The 21,049-nt window shown below is 33.4% G+C and overlaps 1 protein-coding gene across 1 annotated transcript in view; it reads right to left on the reverse strand.

The window, feature by feature from the left end:
* The window catches only part of LOC145247359 (rac GTPase-activating protein 1-like), a gene marked incomplete at its 5' end in the record, with an annotated part of 132,700 nt that overhangs the window by 23,274 nt on the left and 88,377 nt on the right, over nt 1–21,049 (reverse strand). Inside the window, 1 exon segment of the mRNA XM_080109040.1 lies at nt 6,736–6,835. Coding sequence (XP_079965166.1) covers nt 6,736–6,835 — 100 coding nt within the window.

Genomic DNA, 21,049 nt, shown 5'->3' on the forward strand with positions numbered 1-21,049 from the left:
AACAGGCAGAGGGATGCAACATTTCATTGGTGGGACAGAGGCTGAAGCTTAGATGACAGTTCAGGAACTATCAGGTTGGGCCTCTCTTTTGAACCTTGTCTAGGAGCGAAAGACTAGTAGCAGATGCACCAGCCCAAATATGATAACAATACTCCATACATGGGCGAATGGTGGCCTTATAGAGGTACAGGATATTTTCGGGCGTTAGTAGCTTTTTAGCACGGTAAAGAGAGCCTACCTTCCTCGCAGCGGTCCTGGTAATGCTCTCAATGTTCCGACTCATGTTTCCTGTGAACGTTAGACCGACGAGTTTAAAAGAAGTACTTTCAGTAAATAAATCTTTGGCCATTGGTGGTAGAGAATGTTTTGGTTATTATTGAAAGAAACAAGTTTAGTCTTGGCAGCATTGAATGTGACCATCCATTTTTGTCCCCATTCCACTACAGATTAGAGGTCTTTCTCTAGTGTTTCTGCCATTTCCCTAGATATGTATTCATTTGTTTTCCTGTCGTGTCTGTTATAGAGCATGGTGTCATCAGCATAGATACCCATCTCAGAGGCAATTTTGTCGAGGAGGTCATTTATGAATATTAGGAATAATAGAGGTCCAAGGAGAGACCCCTGAGGCACTCCAGCATTTATATCATTGTTTGGATGTACGATCATCGTGGACAACCTGAATTTTTCTCTTATCTAAGAAGGATTTAATTATGTTAAGTATTCGTCCAGTGATACCGTATGATCTGATTTTTCTGAGAAGACCTTCATGCCATATCCTGTCAAAAGCCTTAGATATATCTAGAGCTACCGCTCTACCCTCCCCTGCTTTGTCCAGTGAATAGTATATATGTTCAGAGATTACAGTTAGGATATCTGCTGTGGAACGGGCTTGCTCAAATCCATATTGTTCGTCGGTCAGAAGTTTAGCATCTGTAAGGTGATGGACTAGAGCTTGATTAATTATGGACTCAAATATTTTGGCGAAAAGTGGGAGGAGGCTAATGGGGCGATAATATAATGGGTCAGTTCTTTCGCCAGAATTCTTGAAAACTGGTTCAACAGAAGCAGTTTTCCAGAAGTTCAGAAAGCAAGATTCATTAAGGCATTTGTTGTAAAGTTTGGAGAGGACTGGAGCTACTTCGGTGGAGCATTTTTTAATAGCACAGCCGGGATGAGATCAGGTCCACATACTTTTGAAGTGTAAAGGTTTTTTATGATAACATGCACTTGAGAAGGGGTGATTTTCAGATCGTCTAGCGTGGCGTCTGTTCGCAAAGGAAAGTAAGGGAGGGAGTCGTTAGCAGGATCCAGTGTGGAGTTGGAGGCAAACTGACTGGCGAGCAATTTAGCCTTCTTGGTTGCTGAGAAAATTGCCCATTATTTACTGCACTGTTGTAGATTTTTCAGAAATCACGGGTTTCTAATTTTTGTGCTTCGATGCGTTTTTGGTAGTTTCAGTAAATTCTCTCTTAGCTGTCGCTATTTCTTTCTTAACGTTACTTCTAGCTTCTCATGAACAAAAAAAAATGGGCCAGGAAAGAAATTTACAATTTATTGCACAAAAAGCTGCATTACACAAAATGCAATTAAATAATAAACGAAAATGAGTAAAAACTATAAAGAGCAAGATATTTACTTTAATAAAAACTTAGTATGGAATGGAATTGCCCTTAGATCTTTTTAAAAGATCAATTCTTTTTATCATGCTCTCAACCAACTTGGAGCACTGTGAAGAGGAGATGTTATTCCATTCTCTTTGTACTGCTTCCCATAATTTTTCTTTGTTGGAAAAAGTTTTTCTAACTAATGCACGAGATATTATAGCCCAAATATTTTCCATTGGGTTTAAATCTGGGCTTTGGCCAGGCCAAAACATCACATCAATTGAATTATCAGTAAGCCACTTCTTTGTGACTTTTGCTGTGTGTGCAGGGGCATTATTATGTTGAAAAATACTGTCATTGTTCATTTCTAACTTCTGGATGCTTGGTAATAGACCTCTTTCTAATATTTGAATGTATTCTTTGGCATTAATTGACACATCACATCTGATAATTTCCCCAACTCCTGCAGCAGAAAAGGTCCCCCATACCATTATTCCTCCGTTTCCATGTTTTACTGTGGTTTTTATGCAATTCGGTGAAAATCTTTCTCCGGATCTTCGGATGCAACGTTCAGGGGCATCACTGGAAAGGCAAAATCTTGATTCGTCCGACCAGAAAACATTTCTAAACCAATCTGCATCTTTCGTACCATAACACATTACCAAATGTCTTTCTGTCGCTGATGTTCTTCTTAGTTAACAAAGGTTTTTTTGCACATCTTTTTGATGAAAATCCCATTTCCTTCATCCTTCTGGATATTGTCACTCTAGAAAGAGAATTTCCTTTTGCTGTTTCGAATTGTTTGCTATGGTCAACATAAGTTTTTTTGCGATCCTTCAAAACAGTCATTTTAAGCCTGTGATCGTCCTTCATTGTGGATGCTCTGGGGCGACCAGAACCAACTTTCCTGCTCACTGTGCCTTCAATTTCGAACCTTTGCCCAATTCTCTTCACAGCTGAAAGAGATGTTCCCACCTTTTCTTCTTTCAAAATGTCGAAAATCTGCTTGTAAGTCAAATTTGCCTGTCGTAATCCTGCAATTCGGTTTTTAATTTTTTCGTCAAGATGCTGTCTTACTTTTCTTGGATTCATCTTTAATACTAATAATCTGAAAAATACTAAATAACAGCTAATTATTAGCAAACAAGCGATAAAAATTTTAAAAATTGTTTTCTTTCCAATTTCAATCATAGCCCATCTTTTTTTGTTCCAATTTTAATCATGGCCCATTTTTTTTGTTCACGAGTGTACTTCTGTTTGATTGAACTGGACTTATGTCGGTTAAATCTGTGGTATGCATGCTGCCTTTGAGCAATGGCAGCTGCACAAGTAGAAGTAAACCACTGGGGAGAGTGGGGCTTGCTATAAAATTTCCGCACGGGAACATGTGCTTCAATTACTGTTTTGAACCATTCAGTGGTGTCATTTGCGAACTGTTCAGCAGGAAGTGAAAAGATATTTCGCCATGGGGCATCTCTGATAAGATCTCTGATGGCTTCCCAGTCAGCCTTTTTATAATATCATGTTGTTTTGAGCAATGGCTCTTCAGTTTTGGCTGGTTTAGGGTGATTTTGACCATTATCACTGCATAATCAGCGTTCTCAAATGGGCTGTGGGCATTTGTTATTCAATCATTGGGAACTGTGGTCAGAAAAAGATCTAGAAGTGATGCGTATTCTTGTTGGTTTGGGAAACGGGTTTGAAACGTAACCATCTGTGATAGGGAGTGAGATATAGAGAAGCTATGCGTTGTGCTACCAGCTGCGTCTGTGAGTAGAGAATCCAAGCCAGTTTCTGTGGTGGACATTGAAGTCACCAAATACATGTACTTGTGCACTAGTGTCGAAGGAGAGTGCTGTATCTATGCTGTCAGAGACTTTGTTTATTAGGGTGCAGTCCTGGGTTGAGGAAGAGCGGTAGAGAAAATAAAAATAGTTAATGTTATGTTGCATGTTAAATCTAAAGCACATAAAGGCTTGATCGTCCGGTTCTAGTTTTGTTTCTCTAGTCAAGGGGAGGGTATTACGAATATAGACTTCAAGTCCGTGAACATTTCTGTCAGAATCCTTACGGCAGAGTAGGAGACATCCAGGCATGTTAAAGTGGTAAGAGGCCATGGAGGAGTGTAGGTTAGTCTCACTTAGTACTAAGATATCCGGGGTGTTTGTTAGGAGAAATGCTTCAACATCATCTAAATTAGTTCTAAGTCCACGGATGTTCATAAATGCAAGCCTCAAAGGAGGAGGCAATTTGATTTTGTTTGAACCTAAGCCTGGTTTAAGCGTAATTTTTTTATTGTACTGTCATTTTTTTTTTTTTAAGGAGTTTTCAGTTTCGGTAGGGGGGGGTGCTGAACAAGTGGTTGTGCAGAATACGAGACATGCATCACAAGTAGACCATCGACCTTTCATCAACTAGGATTGTCGCCTCAGGAAAGCCCACTGGGGATAAGTGCAGGGTCCTTTTCCATGCATGACATGGCACTACAAACATCCCGATATTATACAACTGTTGATGGAGCAGCCACTATAAGCACTACCAAAGAGTTAGGGTTCTTGTACTACCAGTTGGAACCATCAGCCAGGAACTGTCAATCCGGTACCCTCAACTCATCAGATTAAGGTCAACCCAATCTAATTACACTGGCATATGTAGCATTCAAGCACTCCCAAGTGCCCAGTTTAGAGGGGTGGGATGTGTTGGGAGTGGGGAAAACAGCGTTCATTGCCCTAGTCAGGAAACAAGATCTACCACTGAGTGTTTCTGTCGAATCCCTGTGATAGTACCTCTGCGCCTGGCTAATAGGTAAAGAAGGAGTATGGAAGCCGGGCAATAGACAGAGACTATTTCCCCTTAAGCAGTTTAGGTTTGCAAACCAGTAATTTGTTTGAATCACCAGCTCTAGGAAGGTTGTCATCCAAGACTAGATTGGCCTCCCTCCCCTTAGGTTTAGTTTCCTTCTCCTAGAGGATTTGCTCCGTGCCTGGGTTCTAATCCAGATATTTTTGCGATCCTGCGTGGGTAGTTAATGTTACTGGGTTAGTTTGTAAAGGTTATATATCTACTGAATAGTTACACTCCTTAAAGTGATTTAGGGACATTGCTATTTCTTTGTTACTGGAAGAGGGAGTGAGTAAAGTTCATGCAGTGGAAGCAACTATATTTGCAATCAGGCTTGTTAGAAAGGAGTTAATCTGGTTTAAGATTTTTTCCTTTAGATTTTTAATTTTTTTTTTTTTTTTTGATATTTATAAGTTAGCTTAGGATATACCAAAAAAAAATTTGTGCCCAGACTCTGTTTTAGATGACAGGAAGGTTAAGATGTAAGTGCAATACAGTATGGGTATAACTGGAGGTAAATGATGAGTTATGGCGTATTCCGTATGTTTAATTAAGTTTTAGTGGTAGCTTGGAGAGTGGAGCAAATTGCTAGTTTTAAAGATAGGGGATTATTAACTTACAGGATACAGTACATTAGGATTTAGAGTTTCAAGTAAAGTTTAGTAAGAGAGAAAAAAATTTTTTTTTTTTTTTTTTTTACATGCAAATTAGACAAAAGCAGTCGTCTTGGAGGTAAAGTAGAAAATGGACATACGTAGCAAGCAGTGGTGTTTTTACAGTCATGAAAGAAACAGTACATGGCGAGCCGGAATTGAAACAGAATATTTTAATTATCATTATTATTATTAAATATTTTAATTATCATTACTATTATCATTATTTAATATTTTAATCATCGTTATTATTATCATTGTTTTAAAATATTTTAAATATCGTTATTATTATCATCATTATTATTATTAAATCTTTTATTGTTATTATTATTATTAAATCTTTTATTGTTATTATTATTAAATCTTTTATTGTTATTATTATTAAATCTTTTAATTATCATTATCATTATTAAATAATTTAATTATCGTTATTATCATTATTATTATTAAATATTTTAATTATTATCATTATTAAATATTTTAATTATTATCATTAATTTAATTATCGTTATTATCATTATTATTAAATAATTTAATTATCGTTATTATTATTAAATAATTTAATTATCGTTATTATTATTAAATAATTTAATTATCGTTATTATCATTATTAAATAATTTAATTATTGTTATTATTAAATAATTTAATTATCATTATTATCATTAAATAATTTAATTATCATTATTATCATTATTATTATTAAATAATTTAATTATCATTATTATCATTATTATCATTAAATAATTTAATTATTATTATCATTATTAAATAATTTAATTATCATTATTATCATTATTATTATTAAATAATTTAATTATCATTATTATCATTAAATAATTTAATTATCATTATTAAATAATTTAATTATCATTATTATCATTATTATTATTAAATAATTTAATTATAATTATTATCATTATTAAATAATTTAATTATCATTATTATCATTAAATAATTTAATTATCATTATTATCATTATTAAATAATTTAATTATCATTATTATCATTATTATTATTAAATATTTTAATTATTATTATCATTATTAAATATTTTAATTATCATTATTATTAATTTAATTATCGTTATTATCATTATTATTAAATAATTTAATTATCGTTATTATTATTAAATAATTTAATTATCGTTATTATCATTATTAAATAATTTAATTATCGTTATTATTAAATAATTTAATTATCATTATTATCATTAAATAATTTAATTATCATTATTATCATTATTAAATAATTTAATTATCATTATTATCATTATCAAATATTTTAATTATCATTATTATTATTAAATAATTTAATTATCGTTATCATTATTATTATATTTTAATTATTATCATCATTATTATAAATATTTTAATAATTGTTATTATCATTATTAATAAATATTTTAATTATCGTTATTAATATCATTATTATTATTAAATATTTTTATTCTCGTTATTATCATTATTAAATATTTTAGTTATTGTTATAATTTAGTGCTTTGGTTTAAAAAATATGACTATTTTAGTAGAGTTCCTTTTAAATCTGTTGATTAAAAGTGTTTTTATGGTTGATAGAGAAGTAAAATCAAGTAAAATCAGAAATGAAAATGAGTGCCAAATAATAAACATTTACTTACAGTTGTAAGTGTTTCACAAGAAAGGCTAAAGTATCTCTGTTGGAGGGAGGCAATTCATTGATCACAGAATACAGAATGTTCAGATTGTTGCTACAATTTTCTACAAAATAAGATTTTTTAAAAAATATTAAAAGTTAGCAGAGATACCTGCGCTTTGTGCGGTAGTTTTCTGTATGTAAAAAAGAACTTTATATAAATATATCAAACATGGGTTGAAAAAAAAAAAAAAAAAAACAACAACAAAAGAACATTATCTTTATTTAAACTAGCAGGACCCATTAACTGGCATTGCCCGGTGGTAGCATGCACCCTCTCATCATCCCCATGTAAAAATTTAAAATACAGCTACTGTTTTTGTTGTTGACCTCATGGCTTCGGAATAGACACCCAATTTTGTGCTTAGGGGTAGGGTTGTCACAAAATTTGAAGAAAGGTTCAGGATATATTTCAGGGTATGGTTCAGGGTGAAGTTCAGGGCAAGGTATTTTTGTTGGCAAGACTGGAGTTATGGTGGCAAAAAACTATCGAACTCTGTGTCCCTTCAAGGTAACTAAGTTCCTGTAGTCACCTGTACATTACCAAGTATGAATGGAAATGCTATTTATGAAACTGACCATTTTTAAGGAAGCTGTAAAAATAAACATTATAAACAGAACGGTTTATTTAAATAACAAAAAAAAACGGTGAAATAAGAAGAAACAATATATATATATATATATATATATATATATATATATATTTGTGTTTACCAAAAACTAATGGAAAAGAAGTAATCCAAGCCTTTTCTGTGAAAAAACAAAAATATCCGCAGAAGTCACGATCGAATGTGCAGTGAAAGTTGTAGGAGGAGTTGCAAAGAAGGGAAATGCTTTGACCTACTACTCCACGAGTAATGTACAACATTATAGCCCTCGAAATGACTTCTTTAAACAAACAACCACTAAAAGTGACTCGTTCTGTGGACATTGATAAGTCGCGTAATGTAAACAGAAGTTTATCTACTGTAGAATTAAACCAACAGTTTATTTTTGTTAGTCAATGTTTATAAAATTTAATGATGAAACAGAGCACTTGCACTATTTATTTTCAAGAACGATATTATGTTCAAAGTAAACGTACGTCATTTTTAATAATCAATGTGTTAAATATCAAATGTACTAAGGTCGAAGAAAAGAAACGAGTCTGTACTGCCAAAATATTATTTTTTTAATGTGTATAATCAGTACCTTCAACACATGCCAGTTTTAACCCCCGCCTCCGTATGTAACAGTCATTTAATATTATCATTCTTTTTTACCACTTAAATGAAGAAGCTTTAAATAAACTCCTATTATTTTTTACAAATTTTTTACAGCATACAAAGATAATGAAAACGTGAAACAAAAATTGTGTTTACATTATCAATGCTTCAAAACAACATTCCTATGAAGTGATGTTTGAAGCTGTAGACATACCCATGTTTAAAAAAAATCTAGAAAAAAAAATCAAGTAATTGTCATATTTTCCCGGAATTTTCTATATTTATTCCTTATTTATTAAACTTATATAATAAAAACAAGTTTTGTTAAATATATTTTTTTTTAGCTGTTCTACTCCCTCCCCCCCACCCCACACACATTTTTCATGTTATGCAAACTAAACAAAATAAATGTAGGTTCATAAAAATTTCAACATTTTTTACAGCTGAAAAGATCAAATAAATGTAAAATAGTTATTGTTATATATATAAAATGGAGTTATTTCACTTACCTTAAAGTTGTAATAAAATTTGACAGAAAATTAATATTATTAGCATTACACGCGCATGCTGTATTTCTGTGGACATCGGCAATATTACATACCTAATGTGCTCAACAAGTCATATCTTTTTTATTTGTTGGTCAATTTTTAAAAGAATTATATTGATGAAAAGAGAATAGAATAAACATTCTAATGATGTTAATTTATTTTTCTTTTATGCGTTCAATGTTTTTATGCTCAAAGTTAAAAATTGTTGTAGACCCGTGCTAGGGGTTCACAATGAAAGAAACCACAAGTAGTGTAAAGTGTTTATACAATATAATATGTATTTATCATAAAGAATACAGGAGACACTGAAGTGGTATGAGAGGAACGTGTTTGTAGCATGCGGTTAAACATGGTATGAATGTCTCCATCTAGTCTCTGAAACCAGTGGTATTCATAGGACTGGTTGATTCCACTTAGTTCTCAAAATAGGGGTGATTTATCCCCCACAACGCCCCCCCCCTAACTTTTCATTCACCTGGAATGATCGTATAGCTCTTTTTTCTGGGGTTGATCTCTATCGGGTCGGTCATTTTCCTTTTCCTGGAGTTGTCCGGCTGCTTGTGGTGTTACCAGGTTGAACGTGTCATATATCTGGTCCATTACTTCTTCTTGTTCAGCAGGAGGTTGTCATATTCATGATACGTTTCCGAATGTGGTTGAAATGTTTCTTGTGAGTAAATGTTAGACCTTCGATAATGTAAACCATCTTTCCGATCCTTTTCTGGCCCTTTCCTAGTTCCCACATTGTACTATTATTTTTGTGTATCTGGGAAAATACCTTTTCCCCAGGTAAGTATCTCTTTTTAAGAACTATAGTATTTGGCGGTTTCACCTGTTTTGGCAAAAGCTTCTCGAAGACCGGCCTAATTTTCCTTGCAAACATTAACTCTGCCAATGACATCTTTGATGGAGCACTTTCATTCGGCATAATTCAGTAGGTACCGGCAGCCAAAATTTTTAAATCGCCTATGACTAAATTTGATCCTCTCATATAAAACTACACATAAAAACAAAACAAAAACCATGAAGATACCTTGTTTAGTCTTCAAGTTATGATCATTTTCATATTTGCAAACCTATTATGAACATGTTTATATTACGGTATGGCAACTTTGAAAGCAACTGACAAAAAAAGTAACCAGTAAAAATGTCATGAAAGATACTTTCATTACTCTTAGTATTAAAAGACAATAGGAAATAAAAGTATAATCATATCTAATTCAATTTCAGCCTTCATTTTTGAGATGTGAAAAGTGAACATTGCATTATTTATAATAGCAAAATCGCACTGGTGGGCACTTTTTGAAGTATCAACAAATAAAACTGAATTAAAGAAAAGTAAATATGAACATGCAATATAATTCTATACACTGTGGTTATTATGCCTATTTTTTTTTCAAACAATTCCAGCTACAAGGTTTTTCATTATAAGTTGATAAAAATACTGATATGTTCAATTTCAATGGCAGAAATAAAGTACCGAATGTTTTAAACGTATACAAATTTCAAAATCACAAAAACTATTAAAGATACAGACGTGAAATTTTGCATGCATAATCAATACATATTGTAGAATGTCATACCTAAATTTCAGCTCTGTACACCTTGTAATTCTAAAATGATAAACTTAAAAATCACAATAATTCGCTGTTTATCATGGCGAAGTATAGTATATAAGCAAACATACCTGTTCGACACCAATTTACATTCAATACAAAAGGAAGCTGCATGTTAACAATAGAGTTCTCTATATAATTGATATTTCCTTGCGATTCTGTTGAACTCTTTGTTAGGAACTAACCACATTCGTCCATTTGAGGTGGTTACCTCAAACCCTTAATCAAACACATACAGAGAAGAAACTTTCTCTACCTCTGACCTTGCCCATCTAAAGGCATTTATTTTCACTTTACACTTGTCAAGAAATTTCACTTGTCCTTCTTCACTACTTGTGACAGAAATTACTAGACCTAAATAAAAGTCATTGTCATAATATACTGCTACAAACTGTCTTTGTTTACTGAAGCTGTAGTTTCCAAACTCTACCTGATCAACTAAAACACTTTCTTCATCTGTTTCGCTTTCTGATTCTTCATTGTCGGGAAGTTTTTTATAGTCATTTATTAGGTCTGTGCCATTCAAAAATGCTTTCAAGTGGCTTGCTAGTAACTCTAAAGGTCTGTCAAGTTTTAAATGTTCAGACTTATTGCCCAGAACTATTTTCTGAAACCTAATTTCATATTTGAGGGCCTCAAGCTTACTATTCTTGCTTCCTAGCTCATGTAGCATTTGTGTGACATTATCTTCACTGAAACAAGGTCCACCATGTGTCTTTACCCTCTCAATGATGTGATTTTTTCTTATGGCTTGCTTCCTTGTATTTTTCTCCTTTTCTTGTTTTGTTTTCTCCAGTTGTTGCTTTCTCTTCTGAAGTACCACCTTCTGTAATGCCTGGTGTTTCATTCTCATTTCTTTAGATTTGGATCTACACAATCCAAACAACTTAACTTCAGATTTACTATCAAGCCAAATATTTTTTTTTTTTAAAGTTTTTCTTCAACATATTGATGGTGCTATGGTGGTGTAAAATGTATGTCAGCTCTTGAAATGCTAAAATCCAAATCGCCAAAGTATTCTTCTCTTATCATATTAGTTATCTGGCTATGCTGCATTCGCTGATGTTTCTTTTACTCTTTAATATCATAGTATCTTCCACCTGGCAGGAAGTCTGTCAGCTGACGTTGAAGAACATCTTTGTATGCTGAAAAAACTCTTATGGAGTAAACTGTGAACAAAAGTCTTCTTTTGTGCATCCATTTTGTAGAGGGAAGAAAAGAAAAAACAGGGCTGTTTAAATTGATGCTAAAAAATGGTGGAAAGTTGGCATCTGTCAATTGTTCGGCATCATGTTCCATCTTCCAAGAGCAGCATTCATTTCCACAAAATAGCAAAAGAAGTACTAGTATTTGGTTGTCTGCTGAGTAGGATCCACTAAGGTCCAGTAACTTTGTGGTATAACAGTCCAAGTGCAACCATTATTGAATCACTCCTCGCGTCATGAAGTACACTTTCTTACTTGAAATTCAATGATACCATGAAATCTTGCAAAAAATGTTACAGTATCATTTCGATGATAATGGAATGAAGCAGTAGCCTGAAAAAGGTTGTTAAACCTATTCCCTCTAAAACTTGTTATGCTAGAATTTTGTGACTGAAGGTGACAACAGGCTTCTCAAGAGGCTCTGCATTCATTTTTTTCATCCCCTCTTGGTCCCAACACATCACAAGCAGTTCTGATAAAGCGATATGCTGCATTTTCTGAACTTGAAGAAAACCTTTTGAATTTTTCAAGACCATCTCTGCCGATTTTCTGATTCAGATGTTGTTCCCATTTTCTCAAGACTTTTTTGGATTCAGAACTGAGGCCAAGAAGGAAATGAGCATTATGGTGCAAAAACCCATGTATTCATCAATGCCAAGTGTATTCATCCTCTGTATGATGAAGGCTTTGTCAAATGACTTCATGACACTTGCTCTGTCACTCATAAGGCCAGTCAAATTCTGTAACATTGACCAAAATACAGTATTATTTGTGAACAGATCAGCCAACTCCTGAAGCAGATTAAAGGCCACATCAACTAAAATATCTGAATCTTCCTTGAATACTGAAGTGAATCCACATGAAAGCAACTGACCACCATCTGTTGAAAGTTGGTGTCCCACAATCTTTTGACGTTTCCTAGTTGTTCCATCAGAAGTCTACATTGCTCGATTGCAGTAATGCTTCAGCTATATAGTTTGGCGAGGACATGCCTTTTGTCAGCATAGCTTAAAGATGATCGCTCTGATGGCAGGTCTTTTGAATCTATAGCTGTGTGAAAGATGTGCCTTACTACAATATCAATTATCTTTCCACAATTCTTGACAGATACTTTTGCTTACCCTATCAATTCAATGACACACTTGATGACATCTTTGGTGTACCGGTTGCTATTATGTTCATTCATAGAAACATTTTTTTTTTCGGCCTGATTAAGAAAATCAAATTTCATCTGTTGAATTTTCAACTCGTTCTTCTTTTTCTCTTCTTTGCTTTTCTTGTGAAATTTTTTTGAATTGGAAAGGAGAGTTTTGGGTCTTTTTGAGTTTTAGTTTCAATATTTGATTGGGCATTCTTTCTATCTTTTCTTTCTTACTCAATCTTGTTTCCCATCTTTTCAAACGCTTGATTTTTGAAAGCACCTGATTTCTCTGCTGCAGGATAGTCAAGGTACTTTCAAGTTTAATTTGAATTTCCTCATATTGCTATTGTAATGATGACAACAAATCTTTATTTCTTAGCTCTTCATTTTTCTGCTGCAAATTGTCATGAAAAAACTATCTTTTCTGAGTTGTACATCTTTTATGGTCTGCACTTTATCTTGTTTCAGTTTTTTCTTCCATTTTTCCTTTTAGTTTTTTTTATCTGAATCGTTTTTGAGCCAGAGCGTAATAGTGAGTTTTCTAGGTTGCTTTCTCCATCATTAGTCCAGGTTTGTTGAATCATCAGTATCTTTCTACAACCTGGCATAGCTGCCTTCGGTGTACCTGGACTAGATTTTACAATGGCTGTGCTGTTATACTCACTGACTGGTTGACACCAGTAATTTGCTTTCACGAAGTCTTCATAATTGTTATTACGATGCCAAGATTTACAGAAATTTTTAGATGTTGCCTGAATTTTCTTTAACTGTTTCCCAAAAAACTGCTTATCAATAGAACGTCCAGATAGATACTCGGCAGCCTGACATACCCAAGATGATGGAAGTACTTCTTCCTTTTGGAAGGAAACTAAGTCCAGAATGATGCCATTTGTGAGTGCAATTATTTTTTCTGATCACCCTGACAAACTTGAACTAAGCAGTTATTCTCTTTAAACACTAGCACATGACAAATAATTTCCAACGAATGTCAAATTTTCCCTGAAAAATGTTTGGAATCTGTCAGTCATTTATGTGCAAATTGGCATTAGCATGAGCTTTCTCAATTAAGTATCTTATTCTCAACTGATTGATGGTGATGATGGCGATGATGGTGATGAAATTGGATGCAAATTTGACAATATCATCCCAGGTTTTTTTTTCATCTTTTTGGTAAAAAAGTTGTAAAAGGAGTTTATTATTTATGCTAACTTTGGGAATGGATGGTCTTCTACCTCTTCCAGTGAAATTGAAAATATCCTTTAATTTCTTGAAATTACAGTCGTCTGCAATAAAAATTTCTCAATTAAAATTTCAAACATGCAACAAACTATTATTAATAATCCCATGTGGAGAAGAGTTCTTTTTTTAAACTAGTCTGTACTTTCACCTAGCAATTTAATAAACAATGCAAAAATAAACGTTAAAACCATAAGATAAAACAATAATACTTATGAAACAAACTATTATTTAGAAACCCATTCTTAACATGTGGAGGAGTGTTTTTTTTTTTTAGGGATCTCAGAGATGCCTCATGGGGAAATATCTTTTCTCTTCCAGCTGAACAGTGAACAAATAAGACCACTGAATGGTTCAAAACTGCAATTAAAGCACATGTTCCCATATGAAAATTCTATAGCAAGCCCCACTCTCCCAATGGTTTAGTTCTGCTTGTGTAGCTGCCATTGCTCAAAGGCAGCATGCATACCGCAGATTCAACCAGCATAAGTCCAGTTCAAATAGACAGAAGTATATAGAAGCTAGAAGTAATTGTAAGAGAGAAATTGCGACAACTAAGACAGAATACACTCAAACTACCAGAAAACGCATCGAAGCATAGAAATTAGGAACTCATGATTTTTGGAAAATCTAAAAGTGTAGTAAATAATGGGCAGTCAACGATTCCCCCACTATCAAACGATCACAAGGTTGTTTGCACGGCAACCGACAAGATTAACCTGTTCGCCAGTTGGTGTGCCTCAAACTCCACATTGGACCCGGCACACCACTCCCTCCCTGACTTTATTTTATGGACAGACGCCACACTAGATGACTTGAAAATTACCCCTTTCTAGGTACATGGTATCATAAAAAACCTAGATACCTCAAAAGCATGTGGACCCGATCTCATCTCGGCTGTGTTATTAAAAAAATGCTCAGCTGAGATTGCTCCAGTTCTCTCCAAACTTTACAATAAATGCCTTAACGAATCTTGTTTTCCTGACTACTGGAAAACCGCTTCTGTGGTACCAGTTTTCAAGAATACTGGTGAAAGAACTGACCCATTAAATTATCGTCCCATTAGACTTCTCCCGTTTTTCCCCAAAATATTTGAGTCCTTAATTAATCAAGCTCTAGTCCATCACCTTACCTTATAGATGATAAACTTCTGACTGAACAACAATATGGATTTACGCAAGCCCGTTCAGCAGCAGATATCCTAACTGTAATCTCTGAACGTATATACCGTTCACTGGACAAAACAGGGGAGGGTAGAATGGTAGCCCTCGATATATCTAAGGCTTTTGACAGGGTATGGTACGATGGTCTTCTAAGGAAAATTAGATCATATGGTATCACTGGAAGAATACAATGTAATTAAATCCTTTCTAAAGTAAGAGAAAAATTCAGGTTGTCCTCAATGATCATACATCTAAACAATATGATATAAATGCGGGAGTACCTCAGGGGTCTATCCTTGGGCCTTATTATTCTTGATATTCATAAATGACCTCCCTGATAAAATTGTTTCTGAGATGGGTATATTTGCTGATGACACCACTCTCTATAACAGGCACAAGGGGAAAACAAATGAACACATATCTAAGGAAATGGCAGAAACACTAGAGAATGACCTCCAATCTGTAGTAGAACTGGGACAAAAATGGATGGTCACATTCAATGCGGCCAAGACTAAGCTTGTTTCCTTCAATAATTACAAGAAATCTTCACTACTACCAATAACAATAGCCAAGAACACATTACCTGAAAGTACTTCCTTTAAACTTCTCGGCCTAACGTTTACAGAAAACATGAGCTGGAATAGATACATTGAGAGCATTGCCAAGGCTGCTGCGAAGAAGGGGGGGGGCTATCTCTACTGTGCTAGAAAGCTACTTACGCCTGAAAGTATTCTATACCTCTATAAAGACACCATTCGGTCATGTATGGAGTACTGTTGTCACATTTGAGCTGGTGCATCTGCTACTTGTCTCTCACACCTTGACAGGGTTCAAAAGAGAGTTGCCAACCTGATAGGTCCTGAACCTTCAGCCTCTGTCATCGACAAAATTTTGCATCCCTCTGCCTGTTTTACAAGTACTTTAATGGTGAATGCTCTGATGACCTACAAACACTTGTACCTCTCGATGTGAATACCCCCAACAAACAGCTAAATCACACTAGAGATCCCTAGGTGTAAGAAAGCATTTTACTATAATAGTTTCTTCCCCAGAAATGCTAGACTTTGAAACTCCCTTCCAGGATTCAGCTTTTCCAACTGTACTAACATGCAGTGAACAGACATCTTGTTACTCATCTGCCTTCATAATACCCCTGTAACTTATGTCCTCGATAGTAGCCCCTACTTCAAAGTGTCATTGTGTCTTGTTTGAGGTGAAAATTGAATAAAAACAAACAAAAAAAACAAAACTAGTCTGTACTTTCAATTAACAATTCAATAAATAATACAAGAATAAAATAAATTAAAACAATGGTACTTATAAAGTGAACTATTATTTAGGAAACATGTGAGGAGGAGCATGTTTTTTTAACTAGTCTGTACTTTCACCTAACAATTTAATAAACGATACAAGAATAAAATGTATTAAAACAATAGTATTTATTTTTTAGAAAACCACTCTTAACACGTGGAGGAGAGGCTATGTTTTTTCAACTAGTCTGTGCTTTCAATTAACAATTTAATAAACAGTACAATAAAACATATTAAAACAAAAACAATAGTACTTATGAAGCAAACTATTATTTAGAATACCGCTCTTAACATGTGGAAGAGGTGGTGTATTTTTTTTGTTTTTTTTTTAAACTAGTTTGTACTTTCACCTAACAATTTAATAAACAATTCAAAAATAAATGTTAAAACAATAAAATAAAACAATAGTACTTATGAAACGAACTATTATTTAGAAACCCATTCTTAACATGTGGACTAATGTGGTTTTTTTTTTTTAACTAGTTTGTACTTTCACCTAACAATTCAATAAACAATACAATAATAAAATAAATAAAAACATTGGTACTTCTGAAGTGAACTATTACTTAGGAAACAGTCTGCACTTTCACCTAACAATTTAATAAATGATACAAGAATAAAATATATTAAAACAATAGTATTTATGAAGCAAACTATTATTTAGAAAACCACTCTTAACACGTGGAGGAGAGGGTGTGTGTGTGTATGTGTGTGTTTTTTTAATTAATATGTATTTTCAGCTAACAATTTAATAAATTATACAAAAAAAAAAAAGTGTTAAAACAATAAAAGAAAACAATATAAACTTATGAAGCAAACTAACATGTGGAAGAAAGGGTGTGTTTTTTTAATTTAGTATGTACTTTCGGTACTTATGCACTTAGCGAACCATGCTGAAATAATAACATTTAGAAAGCCATTCTTAACATGGGGAGGAGAGGGTGTTTTGTAACACTTCTGAACTTTCAACTAATAATTTAATATAAAAAGTTATCGTAAAACTATTTAAAAATAGCCTGGATCGCTAAGTGTATAAGCACCGTACTTTCATCTATGGACAACAATAGTTTGTGTTTTTTTTACACTTATTTAAGCTTTAATTTTATGCAGTCACATGCCTTGAATTAAATATCTACCATGCACCAAATCATTTTCAAATAAATACAAAATGCTAGAAACGTGCCATTCAATTTGCTTCTTGTCTAGCATTTTTTATGCTCTTTTGCAAAGTTTGTTAATTTTCAGGAAACTGGTTTAGAATGCCGAATAAACAAATATTTAGATACTCAAACGTTTGGAAATTAAATCACAAGTTTTAAAAATGGTTTATTATAAATACTCCCGATTCATTTCCCCTCCAAAATGATACAACATTAATTTAATTTTTGAAAAAATCCAAAATATCGCTAATTTGTTTACATTAAAAAGCTGAACACATGCTAACTACATGTTGCAAAATACTTCTGAATATTTAAAATATTCAAACGTAATTTTTACAAATTAATGTACAGAAATGGTTTCTTATCGCTTATATTGAAATTGAAGCAGTATAATGCTATTTGGTGAAATACTGAAGTCGAACAACTTTCACCCATTGACTCGCACATTTTCGCTGTGTTCACGGTTCACGCAATTTTGTCCAAGACTCTAGGTGTGTCAATTTTCTTTCGCCCTGCGCATTTTTGCGAATAATGCTAGCACCATTTGATAGGAAATTGAATAAACTTTAATTTCATATCACATTTGCCATGATTATTATGAATAGTTTTTTTTTCTTCTTCAATGTGCAAGCTGTCAACCAGTAAAAAGTTTATTTAATTGGATTAAAATCCGACATCTTTTTAAATTCTGCAAAGTGTTGCTTTAGCCAATAAAATAAAATATACTTTCATTTACTTGCTGGATTTTGTGAGTTTTTTTTTCTTTTCCCAGCACTAATGCCTTTTAACCATAAGACATATTAGCGAGACATGCGTTTTAGAACGGCAAAGTTTTTTTTTTTTTTTCAACATTATTTGTATTTATGGAAAAAAAAGTTTTTTTGTACTTACTGAAAACGTATCATTGATTCAGTAGTAATAATTCTCGCCGCAATTGTTTATGTTTTTTTTTTTTTTACTCATAGTTCCGCTTTTTGTAGCTTTTTAACAGCAAGATAAGGCTTTTGACAACGTCTTTGTAAAATGCTTTTTTCGGCAAGAATTGTTGTCCTTTTTCGAAGTCTTCTTTATCTAGTGTTTGTGGATTTTTACACTCGAATGTTGTCCCTCCCCCCAAACGTTGACAAGTAGTTGTTCCCGTTCTTTACCGAACTTTTGAAAACAAATGCTTTTGAAGTTTCAAATTTCCCCTGAGTGTAGGAAAACAATTATTTCAAATTTCTGCGCATGTTCTTTTTTCCATTAAATGTTGTTTTCCAATGACTGTTTTTTAGAGCAAGTCCTTGCCCGAATATTCATCATCAAGTTGGTGTAAGCAATTGCTGTAGATTGATCCAGGAAGTTCTTGAATCATCCTTGTCAGCAAGTTGTTGTAGACTTGTGCTAGGGTCATTCCGTGTCAAATCATCCAGAAATATGAGATTTTGAAACCCATATTCATAGATTTGGCTGTAGTTTGCACTGCAGATAGACAATATAGGAACTAAGAAATCTTGAAAATTTGAGCACATAACTCCAGGTGGTTTCTGATTTAGAGCATTTTTTGTTTTGGCGTTAGTCACATAATATGACTCACAGGCCACAATTTTGTGATGTTATTTCTTTGAATATTTTCTGATTGAAAGATCATATGTGTCTGAAAATTCACCCAAGTAAGTTTTTTGACCCAAGGAATCCAACAATGGAACCAGATTTTCTAAAAAATTAAGCGATATAGAGATATTAAGGGTTTTTGGATTTTTCTACATGTGCCCCAAAATCAAATTAAAAAAAAAAAAAAAGGGTGTGGCTGGCATGGTAATGCATTACTTTTTTCATATATTTTTTTTTTTTTTTGAACACAATAAATTGTCTCTGGACCAAAAATGGTTAAAAGTTTCTGTTTCGTTCACTCAGTTTCTGTTGAAAGTCGGGTATATTTTCGATGATAATGAAAAATATTCCCTCCCCCTATTGGATGTGATAATCAATTTACACATGTGTTTAACTTATGTTACACCTTAATTTTGAAATAAATTTTGGAGTAAGCCAGATACTAAAACAGTTAAGTTCTGGTAACAATTTCAACGACCTAGCCGTCTTCAAGATTAGTTGATGAGGGTTGGAAACTTAAGTCGGATAAAAGTATGTTTTTTTATAAGAAAATAAAAAAGTAATGTGTTACCATGCCAGTCACATCCTTTTTTATTTGATTTTGGGGCACAAGTAGAAAAATCCAAAAACCCTTAATATCTCTATAAGGCTTCATTTTTGAGAAAATCTGATGCCATTTTTGGATTCCTTGGGTCAAAAAACTTACCTTACGGAATTTTCAGGGCCATACGATTTTTCAATCAGAAAATATTCAAAGAAATGACATCACAAAATTGTTGCCCGGACAGAACCATTATGTGACTAACGCCAAAACAAAAAAGGCTCTAAATCAGAAACCACCTGGAGTTATGTGCTCAAATTTTCAGGATTTCTTAGTTCCTATATTGTCTATCTGCAGTGCAAACTACAGCCAAATCTATGGATATGGGTGTCAAGCCCTGGATGATTTTACACGGAATAACTCGCTAGGGGTCACAAATGACAGACACCACAAGTAGTGTAAAGTGTATAAAATATAATATGTATTTATCATAAAGAATACAGGAGCCACTAAAGTGGTATGAGAGGAACGTGTTCATAGCATGCGGTTAAACATGGTAGGAATATCTCCATCTAGTCTCTGAAACCAGTGATATTCATAAGACTCGTGGATTCCACTTAGTTCTCAAAATAGAGGGGGGGGGGATTTCTCTCCCCACAATAAAAATGAAAAAACGGTCAAAAATGACGACAGTAAAAAGGGAAACTGTTTTTTCAATGTTTACATTTCATACGTTACGTTTGGATACACATGCACTGTGTCGAATTTGATTGGATATGGCTGAAATTTTACAGGTTATATAAACAAAGAAGTTCAACTCTACTGGACTTTGATTTATATTTTTACGACTATAGGAAGCAAAGTTACGACCGAGCAAAGTCGACAAAGAATGTTTAAAAATTGATAAGATAAATCGGCATATATCACCCATTTTCATTTAGATAATAGTTTCAGAATTATTTTTATGTATAATCCATATATATATATATATATATATATATATATATAAAAAATAAACTCATTTTTCTCCTCTGATTTTGACCTTAATAGGATTAAAAATCAAGACATTTCATGCAAATGTAATATGCACAAACTGCAGCACAATATCTGAGGTGTGTTATAGGCCTATTATCCACTTGCTATCCACTTTCTCAATAATCGTAGATTCCTATATTCTATCTGCTGAGAGTTCACTGCCAAAATCGGTTAAGATTCATGGAAGTGGTAAAATCTTTTCTTTCTAATAAATTCCTCCTTCCCCCGCCACCACTTAACACCGTTGTGGGATCGTCCACAAGAGACAGTTATGAAGGAACACCGGTTTGGGTTTTCTTTACTTCGTAGTTGCTTAAAAAAAAAACAGGAATGGAATTTTAATTCTACTGGGTGAAACGCACCATGGAGTTAAGCGAATCGAAGGGTTATTTATGTCATACCTGAAAATACTATTTGAAAAAATAGCATGGTAACATAAGTGCATAAGCACCCAAATAAATATTACCAGAGGCAAGATAAGTTACTCTTCTACCTAGTTGGATAAGATTTTAGTGTATTTAGTTAA

The sequence above is a fragment of the Euprymna scolopes genome, chromosome 25, assembly GCF_053919585.1.
Source record: "Euprymna scolopes isolate OS-2025 chromosome 25, ASM5391958v1, whole genome shotgun sequence".
Lineage (NCBI taxonomy): Eukaryota > Metazoa > Mollusca > Cephalopoda > Sepiida > Sepiolidae > Euprymna > Euprymna scolopes.